General features: G+C 32.0%; 1 protein-coding gene across 2 annotated transcripts; it reads right to left on the reverse strand.

Annotated features, from left to right (window-relative positions):
- Positions 1 to 11,385: 11,385 nt before the first annotated feature.
- On the reverse strand, positions 11,386 to 13,647 carry LOC139867493 (uncharacterized). 2 transcript variants are annotated; one of them, XM_071855862.1, is made up of 3 exons: positions 13,452 to 13,647; positions 12,131 to 12,926; positions 11,386 to 11,432 (listed from the first exon to the last, which is right to left on the reverse strand). In XM_071855862.1, exons 1-2 carry the CDS (start codon positions 13,627 to 13,629, stop codon positions 12,136 to 12,138), a joined length of 969 nt encoding a protein of 322 aa, XP_071711963.1. In that variant the 5' UTR covers positions 13,630 to 13,647; the 3' UTR covers positions 11,386 to 11,432; positions 12,131 to 12,135. The 2 variants fall into 2 exon arrangements, with proteins under 2 accessions (XP_071711963.1, XP_071711961.1); XM_071855860.1 differs by lacking the exon at positions 11,386 to 11,432 and having other exon boundaries at positions 11,953 to 12,926.
- Between the last annotated feature and the right edge of the window lie 7,484 nt (positions 13,648 to 21,131).

The following is a 21,131-nucleotide window of genomic DNA, read 5'->3' on the forward strand; positions in this document are numbered from 1 at the left end:
AATAAATTGTGTTTGAGATTCCATTAGCTTTGCCATCATTTCTTCCAGATTTGGCTTTTTCTCTTATGTTTGTTGTGGTGGTTTATACAAGGCAGGTCTTTGTTGATTGAAAGTGTTGTTTTGAGTTGATTGGTTATTCGGACCTTGTTGGTTGTATGAGTTATTGTTTGGTCCATTTGGATTGTAAAGAATGTTTTGATTTCGATTGAAGTTTGGCCTTGGCGGTTGATAATTATTTTGATAATTATTTCCCGGCATTTGGTTCATGTAGGAAACATTCTCTCGTTGTTCCATCGTTTGCTCAATGTGACAATCTTTCGTTAAGTGTGGTCCACCGCATTGCTCACAACTGATTTGTATCGCGTGAATATCTTTAGTCATCTTTTCCATTCGTCTCTCGAAAGCATCTATTTTTGAGGAAACGGAATCAAAGTCATGACTAGAATCGGCTCTACCACTTTAGATGAACGAAAAATATCTTTTTCCTGGTGCCACTCATGTGGGTGGGAGGCTATGTTATCAATAATTTTATGAGCTTCGGTTGCGGTTTTCTTCATAATGGAACCACCAGCTGCTGTGTCGATGTCTTTTCGTGTAGCAACGTCGCATCCTTGGTAGAATATTTGTATTATTTGATAAGTATCTAAATCGTGTTGAGGACATCCTATCAACAATTTTCCGAATCTTGTCCACGCCTCATATAGAGTTTAATTTGGCTTTTACGCGAATGTAACAATTTCTCCTTGAAGTCTCACGGCTTTAGATGCCGGAAAGAATCTTTTAAGAAATTTTTCAACTAAAACATCCCATGTATCAATCGCTCCTTCAGGTAACGATTCTAACCGATCTTTGGCTTCTCCCATTAAAGTCCAGGGAAATAACATGAGATAGATCTGTTCATCCTCAACTTCTCTGATTTTAAATAGAGTACAGATCCTATTAAAGGTTCGAAGATGTTCGTTTGGATCTTCTTTTGCCGTACCAATATATTGGCGTTGATTAGTTACCATGTGTAGAATTTGTCCTTTGATTTCATAATCTGGTGCATTCATGTCTGGCTTAATAATGGCGTGTCCTTGGCCCGTGCGTGTGGCTCTCATTCGGTCTTCCATACTTAGAGGTTCCGTTATTTCCATATTTGAATTTGTTGAATACGAATCACTAGAAGATTCTGATTTAATGATTTGTGGTTCAGGAGGAATGATTATTGGTTCAGGATCTTGGAATTGTCCTTTTATATCCTCCGGGTTCTCGGTAGTGAAGTAGGATTCAAAAAATGGATTATCGAAAATTTGAATTGGAGTACTTGTTCGACTAGATGATGTTTCTAAAGAAAAATCAACGGCGACAATATTGGCTAGATGTCTTGATCGAGTTACATGTGGTGAACGTATGAAAGGTGGTGAACGTTTTGCTCGGTGCATTCACTGAATATCCTATTAGTTATAAAAATAAAAATTATTAAAGTTATCAAATTAATAGACTTTTCTGATTTTGCACACGTTTCGAATAGCCAATAGATGCAGCAGGTAGCCAGGACCCTTTAAATCGGAAGCCCACAACTCGCCACTAACAAATTCAACTATTACTACGAATCAGAAAATTTTGGATGTCTATCAATTTAAACGCTTAAAATAATTTTTCGTCGAAATTTTGAAGATAAAATCTATGTCCTAAAAACTAGAGCGTCGAGAAATAAGAGGAAGAAAAAGAGTGCGCCGAAAAACGTCGAAAAATAAAAAGTCAGAAAATAATAATAAGAAAGTAAAGCGTCGAAACTTAAAAGTCTAAAAACTAAATATTAAAAGTTGCGTCTAAAGGAATTAAAGCTTAAAAGGAATTCTATATCCAAAGCGGCAATAACTTAATAGGCACTAAAATCTATTAAATATTAAAGCGATAAGCAACGTCGTAAAATTCTAAAGCACCTAAATCTTAAATTAAAGAAAAAGCACTTAAGGAATTTTACAGCAAATCCTAAGAATCTAGAAATATAAATTAACTACGGCAAAAACTAATCTTTAAACTAATTACGAACGAAAAATATACAAATTACGAATAAACGATAAAAATATAAAATTTATAAAAAGAAACAAAAAACTGATAAAATTACTTATTTTTATAAAAATATTATTTTTATATTATTATTTTTATATTATTATTTTATAAAAGTATTAATTTATATAATTAATAATAATATTAAAACTTAATATTACTAATTATAAATTAAAACTAAATACTAAATACTAATTAAATAAATCAAAACCTAATTAGGTTAATAATAATTAATTAAATTATTAAAACCCTAATCAACAATTAATGCGTACAAGGTTGCAGGTGTCAGATAGCTCCGCGAGTGCGGATGCTTGATGCCCAAAAGTCTCCGCGACTGCGGAGTTTGCAGATTCAGATTTCGTGCAGGCCAAATTCGTGCAGGTTCAGTTTTCTTTTTTTTCATTTTTTTTAAAATAAAATAAACTTATATTTTAAAAATTAGAAATAAAACTAAAAATACTTTTTAATTTTATATATATTAAACAAACTCTTAAAAATATATTTTTTTTCTTTTTTTATATTATTATTTTTTTAATATATTTTTTTTAAAAATATAGCGTTTTACCGCTCCCCGGCAGCGGTGTCAAAAACTTGATGTTATGCGAGGTGTATACGAAATAGTTATATTTTTATTGCGAAATACTATTAAATACGATACAATTTTACACAAGTTATTTATTTATTTATAGAATGGATATACCTAAACCTTGCTACAACACTATAGGTAGTGTACCTAATCGTAGAGTAGTGTAGTTTTTAGTAAGTCCGGTTCGTTCCACAGGGACAGCTTATTGCGTACACTATATTTTTAAACAATTATATTTGTATATATATATATATTATTATTATTATAAAAAGGGGGTTTTACCGTTTAATGACCGATTTGTCGATTTTAAATAAAGCGTAAAGATAAATGACGATAATATAAATGACAGAATTTAAATTGGGATAAAGTAAATTGCAGTAATTAAAATGACAGTAAATAAAGGTACGATGAAATATAAAATAAAACAATTATGCTTATTTAAACTTCCGTAACCATGATGTCTGACGTTTTGATTTTAATTAATTGTTAACCGGGTTAATTGTCCTTTGTCCTGGTTTATTTGATACCTATCTGGTTTTTGTCCATAATAGTCCATCGGTCATAATTATAAAATGGTAGTCAAATTAACCTTATTCCCGAAGTCAAATATTCCAACTTATTAGGGATTCGAACTATAACAAGGTTTTAATACTTTGTTTAATAATTACACCAGGTTATAGACTGCGTGTAATCCAAGGTCTTAATACTTTGTTAACAATTACACCAATTATCCTTGTATGTAATCCACCCCTGTTTTAATGAGATATGAATATTAATTTACCCACTTGATCAGAATGAATAATCAATTACCCAACCCGAATAATTAATTAAATGATCGTAAAAGATGTCGTATAAACGTCACTAAATAGAACATACATAATCATTTTAATAATTATTAGTTTAACTAATTTGAAGATAGGTTCGACAGATTCTAATGAATTGTCATTCGATTAGACAATACCCCCTATCTATTAATAGTCAATAGTCCAATGTCCACAAGTGTCTGTCTCTTGTCCAAACCTTAATTATGGTACAAAATCTAATAACCCCGTCTTAATATTTAGTCTAACATCACGATTACTTTGGCTCAAATAAGCATAATAATAACTTAGTTACGAGACATTAAATTAAAAAGGAAGAACATAGCTTACAGTGGTGATTAATCGCGTAGTGTTGCACGGACAGAATTTCGACTTAAAACCCATAAAACATTCTTACAATAACCTTATTATTATTAACTTAAATTAAAATTAAAATTATAAATATATATATATATATATATATATATATATATATATTACATGTAAAGAGAAAGAAATAAGAAAAGGTGTACATAACTCGTCCGAAAATTGCTCAATTTATAGACTTGGCCAGCTACAGCATCCCATGCGATCGCATGGCTTTTGTGCCTTCTGGCCATGCGATCGCATGGCCTCCTGATCCAGCTCATATATTTTCCAAAAACGTGGGCGGCTCTTGATTTATTTATTATATAATATAATATATATATAATTTTATATAATTATATATATATTATATTATATTCTTGTGCATAGTTGACTCGTAATTTTAGCTCCGTTGACTCGTACGTTTCTTCTCGGTTTATGTCCCGGTTCTGGATTTTCAAACGTCCTTTCGGATGCTGAGATATTTTGTACTTTGCGTTCCGCGGCTCGTACTCTTGTAATTTTTAGACGTTTCTCATCAATAATTTGAACCACTTGGATTGTACTTTGTAATTTTTAGCTTTTTGGTCATTTGCGTCTTCAAATCGTCATTTTCTTCTTTTGTCTTCGCACTTATTTATTTAAACGAATATTACATAAAAATAGAACAAATGCAACTAAAAGCTTTACATATTGAAAGGATATTGATACTAAATATATGTTCATTTAGAGCACTATCACGGTTTTTCGCACACATGAGGGTCATTACGAATTCCTTGTGATGCCATTTGGATTGACTAATGCACCGGCGACATTTCAAGCTCTAATGAATGACGTTTTTAGACCATTTCTTCGGAAGTTTACATTGGTTTTCTTCAATGACAATCTTGTATATAGTGCAAGTATAGAGGAGCATGAGTACCATTTACGTTTGGTGTTACAAGAAATGAGGAAGAATACGTTATTTGCAAAGATGTCAAAATGTGTTTTTGCAACTTCAAAAAGTGGAATATCTTGGTCATGTCATTTCAGCACAAGGTGTAGCTACGGACCCTACAAAGATTGAGGCAATGTTTAATTGGCCCGAACCAAAAAATATCAAACAGTTGAGGGGATTCTTGGGATTAACCGGTTATTATAGGCGCTTTATTCAAGGTTATGCGCAAATTAGTGCACCACTTACTCAATTACTAAGGAAAGATTCATTCAAGTGGTCTGATGAAGCATCAGTAGCATTTCACAAGTTAAAACAACACATGATTCAAGCTCCGGTTTTGGCGTTGCCCGATTTCAAAAAAGAATTCACAATTGAGACGGATGCTTCGGGCATTGGCATTGGAGCTATCTTACAACAATATGGACATCTCATCACTTATATGAGCAAAACGTTATCCTTGCAACATCAAAGATTATCCACCTACGAAAAGGAGTTTTTGACGGTCATTTTAGCTTTGGAAAAATGGCGGGGTTATTTGTTGGATCGCCATTTCAAAATAAAAACGGATCACATTAGTCTTAAACACTTGCTAGATCAACGCATTACTACTCCTACACAAATGCGTTGGCTACCCAAGCTTTTGGGTTTTGACTATGAAATATCATACAAAAGCGGAAGTGAAAATAGTGCAGCTGATGCATTATCAAGGTTGGAAGGATCTACTCAACTATATGCTATACAAGCTACAATAGTTTATGAAAATTTTAACCAAAGAATTAAAAAAAGTGTGCAACAGGATGTTGATTTACAGCACATTATTCAACAGATACATTCAAACAGCCCTTCAACTCAAAATTACAAACTCAAAGATGGTGACTTGTTTCGAAAGAACAAACTAGTAGTGGGGGCTGAAAACACATTGAGGCTGGACATCATCAAACACTTCCATGATGACTCTTTAGGAGGTCACTCTGGGGTCAGCTCAACTGTGCAGAAGATAACAACTTGTTAGTACTGGAGAAAGCTTACAAAACAGGTGAAACAGTATGTCAGGGAGTGCATTACTTGTCAACGTTGTAAGCCTGACTTGAACAAATATCCTGGACTCCTGCAACCTCTTCCAATTCCAACACGTATATGGACTGAAATCTCTATGGATTTCATCGAATCTTTGCCGAATTCTCAGGGTAAAACTGTTATATATGTGGTGGTGGATCGGTTGAGCAAATACGCTCATTTCATGGCGTTGTCCCATCCTTATACTGCTGCTACTGTTGCACAATGCTTCTTGGATAACATATATCGCCTACACGGGTTACCAAAAGCAATAGTTAGCGAGAGAGATAAAATCTTTACTAGCATTTTTTGGAAGGAATTGTTTCAACTGCTGAAAATAGGGATTCATTTATCCACTGCTTACCACCCTCAGTCCGATGGACAAACAGAAGTTGTGAACAGAAGCCTGGGCTGTTACCTTCGCTGTATGACACAAGATCGCCCAAAAGATTGGGTTAAATGGTTACCACTTGCTGAGTATTGGTACAACACGAACTGCCATACATCAATCCAATCAACTCCATTCGAAATTGTCTATGGTCAACCTGCTCCTACGCCTATTGTGTATACTCCAGGAGATAGTAGAGTGGACGTTGTAGATCGCTCACTTTCAGCAAGAGAACAAGTTCTTACTACACTAAAGTTTCATCTCAAACGAGCACAAGATCGTATGATAAATCAAGCTGACAAACAACGTTCGGATAGGGTGTTTGATGTTGGCAGTTAGGTGTACGTGAAGCTACAGCCTCATCGGCAAGTAACTTTGAGGACCCATAAACATTGCAAGCTAACTCCGAAATATTTTGGTCCTTTTTTGGTGGTTCAACGTATTGGCCAAGTTGCTTATAAGCTCGAGTTGCCTGCACAAGCACAAATACATGACGTATTTCATGTTTCACAATTGAAATTACACAAAGGTTCAATTTCGAAAATTATGGGTTCACTGCCAACTTTCAATAACAAGGGGCTGATTGCTAATTATCCATTGAAGATTTTGGATAGGAAGCTCATGAAGAAGCATAACAGGCCGGTGGTATTTGTGTTAGTTCAATGGGTTCAAGGATCAGTTGAGGATGCTACTTGGGAGTCAGCTGAAGATATGATCGCTCGATATCCCCAATTTGATGTTTACCCTGATCATTCGTGAGGTCACGAACGTTTTCAAAGAAGGGGGTATTGATATATACAGGCACGTGCTTCTCATGTGACAAGGTCAGGTGCAATGCACGTGCATTTGATTTCTTTCCCAAATTACAGTTCAAGAGCTGGAAATCGTTGAATTGTCAGTTAGGGTGTCGTTGACAATCGCTGTAACAGAATTAGTTGAAATAGTCGATTAGTCTAGTACTCAATTCATTCAATTGTATACTTTCTTTACCTAAATCTGTAAACTTCCAATTGTAATAAAACTTCGATTGACTCCAGTACATTTCTTCTATTTGTGTGCTCCGGTTAATCGGAAACTTAACTCCAGTCAATTGGCTCCGGTTAAGTGTATCAGAGGTCAAACCCGATCTTACATCGCATTAATGACATGACAATAAGACATGGTTTCTACCAAGGGGTGTTGCTCGGGTTTTGACAACTCAAAAGGTGTTCCGATTACGAAACCTAAATGAATTCAGGTTTAAGTTAGTTGGTAGCAGGTCGGGTTTTATGTATAAACCGAATGTAACTACAGTGAGGTTGGTTGGCCGTAGCTAGCTCCCTAACCTGCTTGACAGTAAAATAAATATAAAATAAATACATTTACACTTTTTTAGTTTGGGCTCATGTAGGGGTTTTTTGCAGTTAATAGTTTTTTTTTTTTTTTTTTTTTTTTTTTTTTTAAGAACAGTATAGTAGTAGACCATTTATAATTGCCACAAATTTATTGACATGAAAAAAACATCGTAATGTGAAAATATTTATAGAAATTGTTCATTCATATATTAAAATGTTGAGGATGCAATTTTTTTTTTAAGTTTGTCTTTTTCATTATTAATGTTATGGTGAATTAGCGTGATGATTATTTTATTCTTTGGGACGAAAAGATTAACCCGATGTGTGTAAGCTCCTCTAGTATTTTTTGATGGCCTTTTTAATCAATTTTTTGTCCTCTGACAATTGACGGTAAATTGGTGGGCTCCTTGAAGAACCATTGTTCTTGTATAAATAGGAACCAAGTGTATACACATTGTACCAAGTCAAAGCATAAACATTTATGTTATACAAATTTACAGATCAATACAAGTATTTTTAATTCTTATTTTTAACAAAGTGTATATCAGATAATCAGAAGGTTTGTTATACTTGGTCAAGAGCATAAGGTGTGCAAGCTGGTTAAATTATTGTATGGGCTAAAATAAACTCTCAAGTATTGGCATAAAAAATTGATGATGTGGTGTTGTTTAATAGTTTTGAGCTAAACCAATCTGAAAAATCTGTATAGCAAATTTGATCAATCTGGAAAAGGTGTGATCATTTGCTTATACGTGGATGGCATGTTGATCGTTGACACCGACCAAGATCAAGTTGATAGAACAAAAGTCTTTTTGTCATAGAAGTTTTTCATGAAGGACATTGGAGTGGAGGATGTGGTCCTAGTCATATGGATTAAAAGGGATGATAGAAGCATCACAATTACACAATCTCATTACATTGAGAAGATTTTGAAAAGGTTCAGTTGTGATAAATGTTCTCCCTTGAACACTTTCGTTGATCAGACTGTAAAGCGTATGCCCCATTCGGGTAAAGCTGTATCACTAATTGAATACTCTCGAACAATTGGATGTTTGATGTATGCTATGACTAGTACACACCCAGATGTTGCTTATATTGTGGGGAAACTAAGTAGGTTTACTAGTAATCCAAATGCTACTCATTGGCGTGATGTGGTTAGAGTATTCAAGTACTTGAAGAGTACGATGGATTATGGTATCACCTATTCTGGATTCCCTTCAGTCATAGAATGATATTCGGATGCAAACTGGATCACCAACATCGAAGATCATTCATCTACGACTGGTTGGATATTCCTACTTAGAGGAAGTACTGTATCATGGGCTTTTAAGAAGCAAACATGCAAAACAAATTCGACCATCGAGTCTGAATTTGTAGCTTTGGCTGCAGTTGGTAAGGAAGCTGAATGGTTGAGGAATTTGATATATGAAATTCCTTTGTGACTAGTGAAGCTACTTTGACACTATTCGTTATGTTGAAAAGGTGTTTGCCAACAGATTTCCAGCCAGAAGTTATACGTTTTCGTATAACAGTTTTACCCGCCTAAATGAAGGATTACACCTTTTCATTTACAATTGCCAAATAAAAGGTTTTCTAATTCGTTTTTAGCACTCTTGCATTTATACATACACATACAGAAAATACATTCTCACTCACAATTTGATTTGTGATTTCATTGTCAAAAACACAAATTGCGTTCTTGTTTTATCCTTGTAAAAATTTCGTGAAACCAAAGCAATAATTAGATCGAAATACTTTATAGAGAAAGTGACTACACGATTCAAGAATCCTTTATAGAGAAAGTGACTACACAATTCAAGAGTCAATCCGAACATTCAGATAATACCCTGTTTCTAACAATTACAAATTAATATTCTCCCTCCTTAATGAGTTACAATTCAATAGTTTGAAGTTTTATTTTATACATGTAAAAAAGGATAGATAAATGGTAAAGGGTAAATTGTAATGTGAAAAAAAGTTCAATATGAGAATTATATATAAAACTATGTGCGTCTTTTTTCAAGTACTTAATACAGTAATTAATAAATAATAATACTTTAGTAATTAGTAATGATAAGAATAAGAATATACGGAGTATAATGTATTTGCAAAGTATTGTAGTACTACACTAAAAAAAAGTAAACTAAGCTTTAAAAAAAGTGAACTAAAAAAGTTTGTAGAGTACTAAAGACAAATATTGGAGAAAGTCCATGTTTCTTCCAAACCCTGGTCAAATCACAAGTTTATACCCTTCCTTTATGTCTAACTCCCTCTCCACACAACCTCTGCATGCTGCTGCTACTTTTACAGTCTATTCTTTCCAATCCCAGTCACATTTATATAGACCTACTAGTAAGTACTTGTATCATATAATTACAACCTTCATTGGGAAAGAACCCAGTGTCCTCTAAATTTTCTCAAAATAGCAAAATTTCAATAAACAACAAGTTCAACAACACATATACATATCAACAAGGGTACCCTATCTACAATGTATTCTGCTCTTCTACCAAAAAACATGTCTACCGATCATTTCCAAATCTTACAGATTAAGGTCTTCTTCTGCTCTTTTTTTTTTTTTTCTTTTTTTTTTTTCTTTTTTCTTTTCATCATCATAAATTTATGTTATTATATGTTATTTACCTATTTTTGTTTTGGTACTCACCATGTTTCTTTAACAAAAACAGACTTGTGAACTCAAAGTTAACATCCACTGTCATGGATGTAAAGAGAAGGTCAGGAAAATACTAAAGAAAATTGAAGGTAATTTAATCAACTTTTCTTCTACTTACACTCTCCATCTTCAACTTTCTGAAGATGATTTTTTGTTAACATATATATCCTATTGCATAACTGTTACTAGATGATAGTTTATCTTTTATATCCATTTTTATTTTGTTAAATGCATTTGACTTTGTGTTCTTCAGAGTCTTGCACTTAACTTTCTTTTAGTTTCAGTGATTTATCAATTCAATTTTTATTTTTAATATTGTTATTATTATACAGTAATACTCTAAATAAATACTCTTGTATTTTGTTTTGGTTGACTTAGTTTGTTAAAAACATAATCTTACCTTCTAGCTACTGCAAACATTTGATGATAATGTTTTCCCCATAATATAAATTATAATAATTATATTATAATTATATACTATATTATATATTATAAAATAAGAAATAGCATTTGCAGATCTTTTATAAATTAAATTTATTAGTTAAAGCAAAATTTACTAAGGTGAAATTATGAGTGCAGGAGTTTACTCTGTATATATTAATGCTGAGAAACAGAAGGTCAAAGTAATTGGAAATGTTGACTCTGCTACTTTAATTAACAAGCTAGCAAAATCAGGCAAATATGCACAACTTTGGCCCTCTGAAAACCAGAATCATGATATATCAAGTTACATCAATGGTGAAAATTACCAAAATCAGCTTCAAAATCTGATCACAAGCCTCAATACTCCAAAAAGTCAACCTTTGTTGACTCCTACAGTTCTTGAAGACCAGCTTCCTTTTGACAATTACATGAATCACAACATTAATATGAACAATCAAGGACTAATTGGAGATGATGGTTCAAGTTTCATTGAGCTCGATGGCAGTCAACTTAATGGAAACTTTTACGGTGGACTACAAACTCATCATGATCGTCAAGCAAATATGCCCATGATGAACATGTATCAGCCAAATCATGCATCCGGACCGATGATAATGAACAGGAATGTGCATAACATGAATATGCAGCATGGTGTAATGGGGAATAATCATTCCATGGTGCATGATAACATGTATATGCATCCGTCTCAGATATTGAATCAGGCATCTCCCATGTTTCGTCATGCTAATGGTGTTTACTACTATTAATCCCACAACCTTTCTTCCATCTAGCTTAATTTGATCATATTAGCAGCTGGACTAAAGTTTATTATTAGTAAGTTGTTTTATGGGAATTGTATTAATACTAATATGTAGGTGACGGGATATTTATAGCTAGACAAACAAGCACTTGTTACTTAATTAACATATGCTTTAAATATCTTTATATTATATGATATCAGGCATGTCTTAATTTTCATGCTATATTTTGTTTAGATCTATATTTACTGACTTATAACTCTCATGGGAGCAAGGTTGCAAATATCACTATTGCTTGGGATTTTTTAGTGAGTGTTTGGGGAGTAATCGAATGCTAATCAAGTTTGACTTTGACTCGATTTTGACTAATTTTTGACCAATTTTCCAAGTAAAATCTCAATGGAATGGGTCACTAGGATAAAATTTAAGTATGCAGCAACATATATTGAATTGAATTAAACTGTTGACAAAAACACAATCTGTTTTGATATACAAGTAAACGGATTAAATTATAGATATAGATATTACAGTAATATGTTTTGCACATTTTCATAATATTTGTAGATACTGGTATATGCATATTTTCAAAAGAGCATCAAATGAGGACTAAAATCATGTCTAGCAGTAATTCAACAATAGGTATTGTTATATGCAGCTCTTAATAATAATGTACCCTGCAACTTAAACTAACTGATAGAATACTTAATATATAAAAAGTTAATACTAGTACAACTGCCAAAAGACGAAAGTAACCATAATTAACGCTTCTGTGCTTTCCTTCGTCTTGACTGCACCTTTTGCCATTTCTTTCTAGGTACAACTTTACTCTTAGGTTTCAGCTTCAACTCGGGTGAAAATTTATAATTCGGATCTCTCATTCTCGCTTGTATATCTTTAAAAAACTCCATATTCAGTTTCTTGGGCCCACCCTTTCGAAGCTCTTCATATTCGGGTCCATCAACAATATTTTCAAACGCACCCACAAGAATATCCAAATCACTCATAACCTCCCATACATTAATGTACCGCCCATCAGGTCCTTTTTTAAGTTTCTTTAAGGCGTTTTCAACTGCAAGTTTTCTAGCTTTTTTCCCGGGTGATACCTCTTCTGGTTCCTGCTCTGATTTTAACAACTCGGAAATCGTTCTGTACTTAGGTTTTTCATCAAACTCGAATAATTTATCGATATACGCGTCACTTTTTTCATTAGGATACGGATCCGTTGGCATATCATCGTCATCATCATCTTCACTACCGGTCCAAAGTGTCTTTTCTTCGTCACTACCAGACCATACACTTCTCAATTCATCACTATCGTCACCATCGATAAGACCAGAGTGATCTTTCGCTTGTTGTTTTACTTTCTTTATCTCTTTATCGAGGTTATTTTTACTCTTTTCGGTGTCAGTTTCATCTTCACTACCGGTCCACAAACAATCATCTTCGTCGATTTGTTTTCCCCATGATTCCCTGAATTTATTGTCTCCAGGTTTTTCATTGCCAAAAAGATCATAATGAGGTTGTCTACCTCTAGCATACCATCGAGACGCTGCAAAACATAATTAAATCTTATTAACAGTAAATTAAACGTGTAGGTACGTAGTATGTCAGTGTGAAATCCGATTACTAACTTCTAACGCTTACGATTTGGATTCACAAAATGTAACCAACTTTCACTAAAAAAATCACATACCAATGGGTTGGTTACAATAAAATTACAAACTTTACGGTCATGAAAGAATGTGAGCCGTTAAATCGAGTATTTAACGAACTATAAGAATAAGAATAGAGAAAAGACACTAGTTATCAAAAATAAAGAGCTCATAACCAATGACAATCTATTGAAACATTTTTACACCAAAATTTCCAAAATCACAAGTAAGCAAGTCAGTCAGGCATTTTCACAAACAGTTGGACTACAGGTTTGAAAGTAACCATGTAGTACATTAAAAGGATTTATTGTTTTTTAATTATTTCCAAACAACGTTTCCAAAAGATGCCGTTAGTGAATTTCATTTAATTTTAGTTGTGAATAAAAATACATACAATTAAACTATACAAACTAACTAATTACCTTGTTGAAGCGATAAGAGCGAGGCATTTGGTGGTGGGGTTTTTGAAAAACATGAGAAGATTTGGGTATTGGTATTGATATTGGTAATGGGTAATCTGAAGAATGAGTTGGGAGTGCGAAAACAAGAATAACAATCGGAGCAAGTTTTAATGGTGAGTTTGAATAAGACTCGCGCCATTGCCAACCCAGAATAGTTTAGTTGGTTTCAGTTATGGTTGCTTTAGTTTGGTCTGATTTATTTTTTATTTATCACTAATTCACTATCACTATTCTTTTATTACTACTGAGTATTATATTATTGTTATAAGACATAAAAAAGTGGCCGACAAATTTGTACATAAAGTCAAAAAAACAAATCCTATTTGATATCTCATGAATGAATTGTACAGTGGAATTTGAGTACTATAAATAAGGATCGATGAATGTAAATCAAATGTACCAAAAATTATAATATACTCTCTCCCTCTCTTTTATCTTCTAATAATCAATAGCCTACAGTCAAGAACCAGACCACTAAAGGTAGTTATACTGCTAAATTATAACACGTTATCAGCACGATTATCTCAACATTTATACTAAATATGGTTGGCCCTGCCACCTAACTAATATATGGTCGGTTATACCACCTAAATGATCTATGATCGACACTGTCGCCTAATTTACATTTATGTATATAACATTTATTTATGTATACTAACATTTACATTTATGTTATCTAACATTTATTTATGTATACTAACATTTACAGTTATGTTCACTAACATTTATATTTATGTTATATATGGTCGGTTATACCGCCTGAATTATATTTCTGTAATCTAACTCTTATTAACTTCACTAACATTTATATTTATGTTATCTAACATTTATGATTACTTATACAATTAATCATTATTTATTTCATGCATACTAATGTTTATTTTTATTTGAGTCTTCGGGGTCACACACATATACACCGTGACGTCAAATAAAATATATATATGATGTATATATATTACTCAAGTAACAAAATAGTAAATCGAAATTAATTCATTTACTATTCATATGAATAGTAAATGAAACGAAATTAATTAATTTACTATTCACATGAAAGTGACATGATAGAAATTATTAATTATAAGTTACATAACATACCCCTAAAGTATTTGAAAAATACGACTTTTTAAATACATAAGATTTTCAAAATCAACAAGTTGATAAATTGATCTCATATATATACTCCGTATCTTTTTGAAAGATTTTGTCTTTTGTTTTTTTTTCTTCTTTACGTTTGATATAAGAAAAAAAATCTTGTCCTTTATATTACTCATACGTGTTTTGATATAGTGACTTTATTCGTTAACGTCAACTAACGACGTTACAACGGTCATATATACATAACGATTGTTAACGTCAACTGACGACGTTACAACAATTATATTTTTCAAATATAAATTAAACATCCCCGTTTTCACATTTTCACAAATCAATCTTCATTTTCTCAAATTACTACTCTCAAAATTTTTTAAAAAAAAAGGATGATTAACTCAAGGATGATTTTTCCTACTGTATTGGTCATAATAGCTATCATCCTTGTTGCTTGTACACCACTAGATGAACCTATATTTTATCCTTCCCTTATGATTTTATTATTTGTAATCATACCATTATTCCTTTGTTTGCTACTTATGAATCTAAACTAATTCTAATTTCATGTTGTTATTTGTCTATTGATTATGATTATGATTTATGTTGTTCATCTGTCTTAAAATAGAAAATGTCAAACTTATCAAAGCTTGAGTTTGATGCCTTAGACGTATCGGGAACAAACTACACATCATGGGTTATGGACGTAGAAATAAATCTTGGATCATTGGGTATTCTAGAAACTTTAAAAGAAAACAATACTTGTTCCGATCAAGATAAATTAAAATCAATTGTTTTTATTCGCAAACATATTGATACCACCTTAAAACATATGTTTCTCACTATCAAAGATCCAAATGTTTTATGGAAAAGTATCAAGAGTAGATTCGATAATCAAAAGGAAATATTACTCCCAGCTGCGAGGGAAGAATGGAGAAATCTAAGGTTCCAAGATTTCAAAAAGGTAAGTGAATACAGCTCGGCCATGTTCAAGATCCGTTCAAAGCTTCAATTCTGTGGTCAAGAAATAAGTGATGCTGATATAATGGAGAAAACTTTCTCCACAATGCATTCTGCAAACATAACTGTGCAAGAAAATTTAAGATTGCAGAATTATAAAACTTTTTCCAAACTTCAAACTTATCTCTTAGTTGCAGAAGTTAATAAAGAATTACTGATGAAAAATCAAGAATCTCGTCCTACCGGTGCGCTAGCATTTCCTGAAGCTAATGTTATTAACAATAATAATAATAATAATAAAAGAAGAAATGCACATGGACGAGGGCGTGGACAAGGTCGTAGCCATATTGGCCAAAACCATCATCATGGAAATTACCATAACAATAATAAAAATCATAATTATGTTCGAAATCACCCTTATGGTAATGGTCGTGGTGGTGATCGTGGTCGTGGTGGTCGTGGTCGTGGACAAAGAAATAATAATCCACAAAATTATAAAATCCAAACACCATACAATCCCACAAATCACAATGTTGAAGAAGGCTCTTCAAAGAATGTTGAAGATTCTTGTTACCGATGTGGTAAAATTGGCCACTGGTCTAAAAACTGCCGAACAAATCAACATTCTGTTAATCGGTATCAAGAATCCCTAAAGAGAAAAGGAAAAGAAGCAAATCTTGTATGACCTTGATACTAAAATCACTGAGCCAACTTGTGACTACTTTAATGAATAAATTTCTAATATCTATATATATAGATATCCTATTATATGTTCTCGTTAAATAAATGGTTGTAGATTTTAAATCTACACCATATCTAGTTTACTACATATTTTCTTATTATGTGCTATCGTTTGTAACATGTTTTGAATGTAATATATTGATGAATTATATACTCATTATTTGTTTCTCATATTTTTTTTTTTTTTGAAGTTCATGATGTATACTGCTGGAGTAAGAAATCAGTCAAATGGTGGAGATATTTGTATTGCAGACAGTGGTGCTACTCACACCATACTCAAATCTAAAAAATATTTCACAGACTTGAAAGCAACGGAAGGAACTATACATACTATATCAGGTCCTGTGAACTTAATAAAAGGAATGGAAAAGGCAAAATTCATGTTACCAAATGGTACGAATTTTCTGATAAATAATGCCTTATTTTCTCCTATGTCAAAGAGAAATTTGTTAAGTTTCTCTGACATATACCAAAATGGATATGATTATCAGTCAGTGACAACAGAAAATGAAAAATATTTAAGTATCACTGATAAGAATTGTGTAATTGAAAAACTACCAAGACTTCATTCTGGTTTACATTATACACATATAAATGTACCTGAAGTAAATGTGGTAGTTAAAGAAAAATCATGTGATCATGTAATGATCAGTTTGTGGCATGAGAGATTAGGCCACCCAGGATCAACAATGATGAAACGAATAATACAAAATACACATGGACATCCATTGGCGGATCAAAGGATCCCTCATGATGCACTTATCCCATGTACATCATGCTCACTTGGAAAGTTGATAATAAGACCATCACCTCTTAAGGTTGAAAAAGAATCACCAATGTTTCTTGAAAGAATTCAAGGTGATATATGTGGACCAATTCATCCACCATGTGGACCATTTAGATATTTTATGGTTCTAATAGACGCATCTAGTAGATGGTCTCATGTTTGTCTATTATCAAGTCGAAATATGGCATTTGCAAAATTTCTTGCTCAAATTATTAAATTGAGAGCACATTTCCCTGATTATACTATTAAAAGGGTGAGACTAGATAATGCCGGTGAGTTTACGTCTCAAGCATTTAATAACTTTTGCATGTCTATTGGGATTATTGTTGAACATCCCGTTGCCCATGTGCATACACAAAATGGTTTAGCTGAATCATTAATTAAACGATTGCAGCTAATAGCTAGACCATTGATAATGCGAACAAAACTCCCAGTATCTGTATGGGGACATGCAATTTTTCATGCTGCATCATTGATTCGCATTAGACCAAGCGTAAGTCATACATATTCTCCCTTGCAACTTGCTTTTGGCCATCAGCCAAATATTTCCCACCTTAGAACATTTGGTTGTGCGGTTTATGTCCCTATCGCACCACCACAACGCACTAAAATGGGTCCTCAAAGAAGGATGGGAATATATGTTGGATATGAAACATCTTCAATAATAAGATATATTAAACCCATGACGGGTGATGTTTTTACAGCACGTTTTGCTGATTGTCACTTTAATGAAACATTATTCCCTAGATTAAGGGGAGAAATAAAAAATAAAGAAAATGATGTTTCATGGTGTGAACCTCAATTAATGTATCTTGATCCTCGTACAAAAGAATGCGAGACCGAAGTTCAAAAAATAATGCATATGCAAGAACTTGCGAATAAATTGCCGGATGCATTTACAGATACAAAAAGAGTGACTAAATCATATATACCAGCAGCAAATGCTCCAGCTCGAATTGAAATTCCAAAAACTGGCAATAATGTCATTCTTGAGTCTTTGCCACGCCAAAAACGTGAGAGACTAATTGGTTCCAAAGATAAAAATCCTCGAAAGAGAAAATCAGCTGATAATAAGGTAAAAGAAAGTGTTCAAGAAGAACTACAAATCAATACTGTGACGACCCGGGAATTTTCGACCAAATTTAAACTTTATCTTTATATCATTCAGACACGATAAGCAAAGTTTGATAAGTTAAATCTCAAGAATTTTAAACTATGTTCATACATTCATTTAACCTCGACCAAATTCCAATGATTCACGAACCATTAAACGAACGTAAAAGATTATATATGAATATGCGTATATATTATAACTTGATAACGTTAACGAAATATTAAGTATAAATACTTTACAATATGGTATTTGATTCCATATGTTTGTCGATGAAATTCCATAATAATCAATTGATGTAGTTTTCAAAACACTTTTTCATATAACCGGACTTGTCTATCTAAACTGCCTTTGAATAAATAAACGTAAGTTGAAATATTGGTTGTAACGTGTATTTAAAACGTGTTCATTAAATATATATGTTTTCAAATTAAGTATACGGTAATAACACCCGCCTAGTGACGCAATTAATATTTAAAAACGATTAGTACTTGTATCCATTTAAAATCGTAAAAAGAAAAACGTTGCGCGCTAAACTATTTTCCTAAATGAAATAAAAATAAACTTTGAAAAAGAAAAAAAAATAGTTTTGAAAAACTAAATGTTATATTGTTATATGAAAGATTTTGGATACAAAGTTATATTTCTAAAAATGTATATATGTATATATATATATATTAACCTCGTCATAAAATGCCTTAATTTAAAATAAAATATTTTAGTAAACAACGAGTCACTGATTTATAGAAGCAAATGACCACGACGCTCAAATTTTATAAGATACATTTTTTACAAAGTAATTTATTGATGAATAAATCAAACTATTACTAAAGGTACACGCCGCGTAACGTAAAAGGCTAGTTTTCTAAACGTACGAAAGTGCGCTCGAAAAACGAAAAGTGGTACATGAGTCGTGAGACCACGTCCGTGTCATTTTAGTAAAAATTACATTTTTACCATAAACGTAAATATAATATAATATATAATTAATTATATAAATATAATATATTATATATATTATAATATAAGGAAAAAAGAATGTGTTGGGACATGTATACAATCAAATTCACGAGATTTTTCTTTTGGTTCTTGGGCCCTAGTACTTCACGTGAAGGTTAGAAATAAAATCCCACATTGATTCTCACTTTAAAGGTGCACTGTCTATATTTACGCATTATTGTAAAGTTAGTCACATGCCAACTTCTTAGATAATCTGCTCACAAAAAAAATGGAAACATAATATTATGTTATGCTTCCCATATCTTTTCCATATCTAAAATTTTAAATTGATTAAATTAAATAATACTCCATACTTTGAATATCATTACCTAATTCAGACTATTAAAAAAAAAAATTGTAACGGTGTAAAAGGATGTATGGATCCACACACTCGTTTTGTTTTTTATCAAATGAATTTCATAATTTACATGTTTCAAGAGATATAGGACGGAGGATAGTAAATGAATAAATTTATTATATATATTTAAAAATATATGAGATGGGCTTAATCACTAACTTTAAAACTTAAGTTTTTGTTAAAATTTGTAATTATATTTAGTATATAAACTATAGATTTTATATATTACATTTTGAGTGATTAGTTTTTTTTTTTCCCTTAAAAACGTATATTGTATTTTAGACATAGACACAACTCCATTTTTTTATTTTTTTTCAAGATTCCTTACGTTATACTACACTAATATTAATATAAAAAAAATGATATATGTTAACACGTAGCTTTCATGTTGCTATCAAGATGAAATTTATTTAATTGAGTGGCTAAATGCACATCATTTACAACAAATTCGGTAGAGTTAGACTATAGCAAAATGACCAATTTTTTTTTATAATTAAATATATATATATATATATATATATATATATATATATATATATATATATATATATATATATATATATATATATATATATATATATATATATATATATATATATATATATATATTTGTTTAATCGATACAACCCACACACACAGAAAATGACATATGTTTGTATTATTTTTCTTCTATGTCTCACGGATCAACATAGCTCGCAAGCGAGAAAACAAGTCACGATTTATATTTTTTTTCGTTTTGATCCTTGCAAACGTGGATAGCCTAGAATAGGTTAAAAGAGGCTAGATTTTTGTTTAATTCATGTTGATGTGTATATATAATAAATCTCTCTTTCTGTAAACACACAACACACACGCATGCACTACTCATTTCCTTTTTATCCTTTTTGTTATAACCCACACATACTTTACATATCTATATATATACACTCCGTATTTTATTTATTAGTTTCATAACGTTATAAGACGATTTTCAAATCAAGTTTTCAAATGGGTTAAAGCTAAGGAATTCATGGGTATTAAATAAGTAGTTTATGGGTATTGATTAGGGGTATTGTTCGTGAATCTGAGGCCAACTCTACACTTGTTTAATGTTGTTATATGTATTTTTACTACAAAATACAGGATGGTGAGTTTCATTATTCCCTTTTTAAATGCTTTTGCAATATATATTTTTGGGACTGAGAATACATGCGCTGTTTTTTATAACTGTTTTACGAAATAGACACAAGTAATTGAAACTACATTATATGGTTGAATTATCGAAATCGAATATGCCCCTTTTTATTAAGTCTGGTAATCTAAGAATTAGGGAACAGACACCCTAATTGACGCGAATCCTAAAGATAGATCTATCGGGCCCAACAAGCCCCATCCAAAGTATCGGATGCTTTAGTACTTCGAAATTTATATCATGTCCGAAGGAGGATCCCAGAATGATGGGGATATTCTTATATGCATATTGTTAATGTCGGTTACCAGGTGTTCAATCCATATGAATGATATTTTTTTGTCTCTATGCACGGGACTTATGTTTATGAGAAATGGAAATATGAAATCTTGTGGTCTATTAAAATTATGAAATGATTATTTATGTTAAAC

The sequence above is a fragment of the Rutidosis leptorrhynchoides genome, chromosome 9 (assembly GCF_046630445.1).
Source record: "Rutidosis leptorrhynchoides isolate AG116_Rl617_1_P2 chromosome 9, CSIRO_AGI_Rlap_v1, whole genome shotgun sequence".
Lineage (NCBI taxonomy): Eukaryota > Viridiplantae > Streptophyta > Magnoliopsida > Asterales > Asteraceae > Rutidosis > Rutidosis leptorrhynchoides.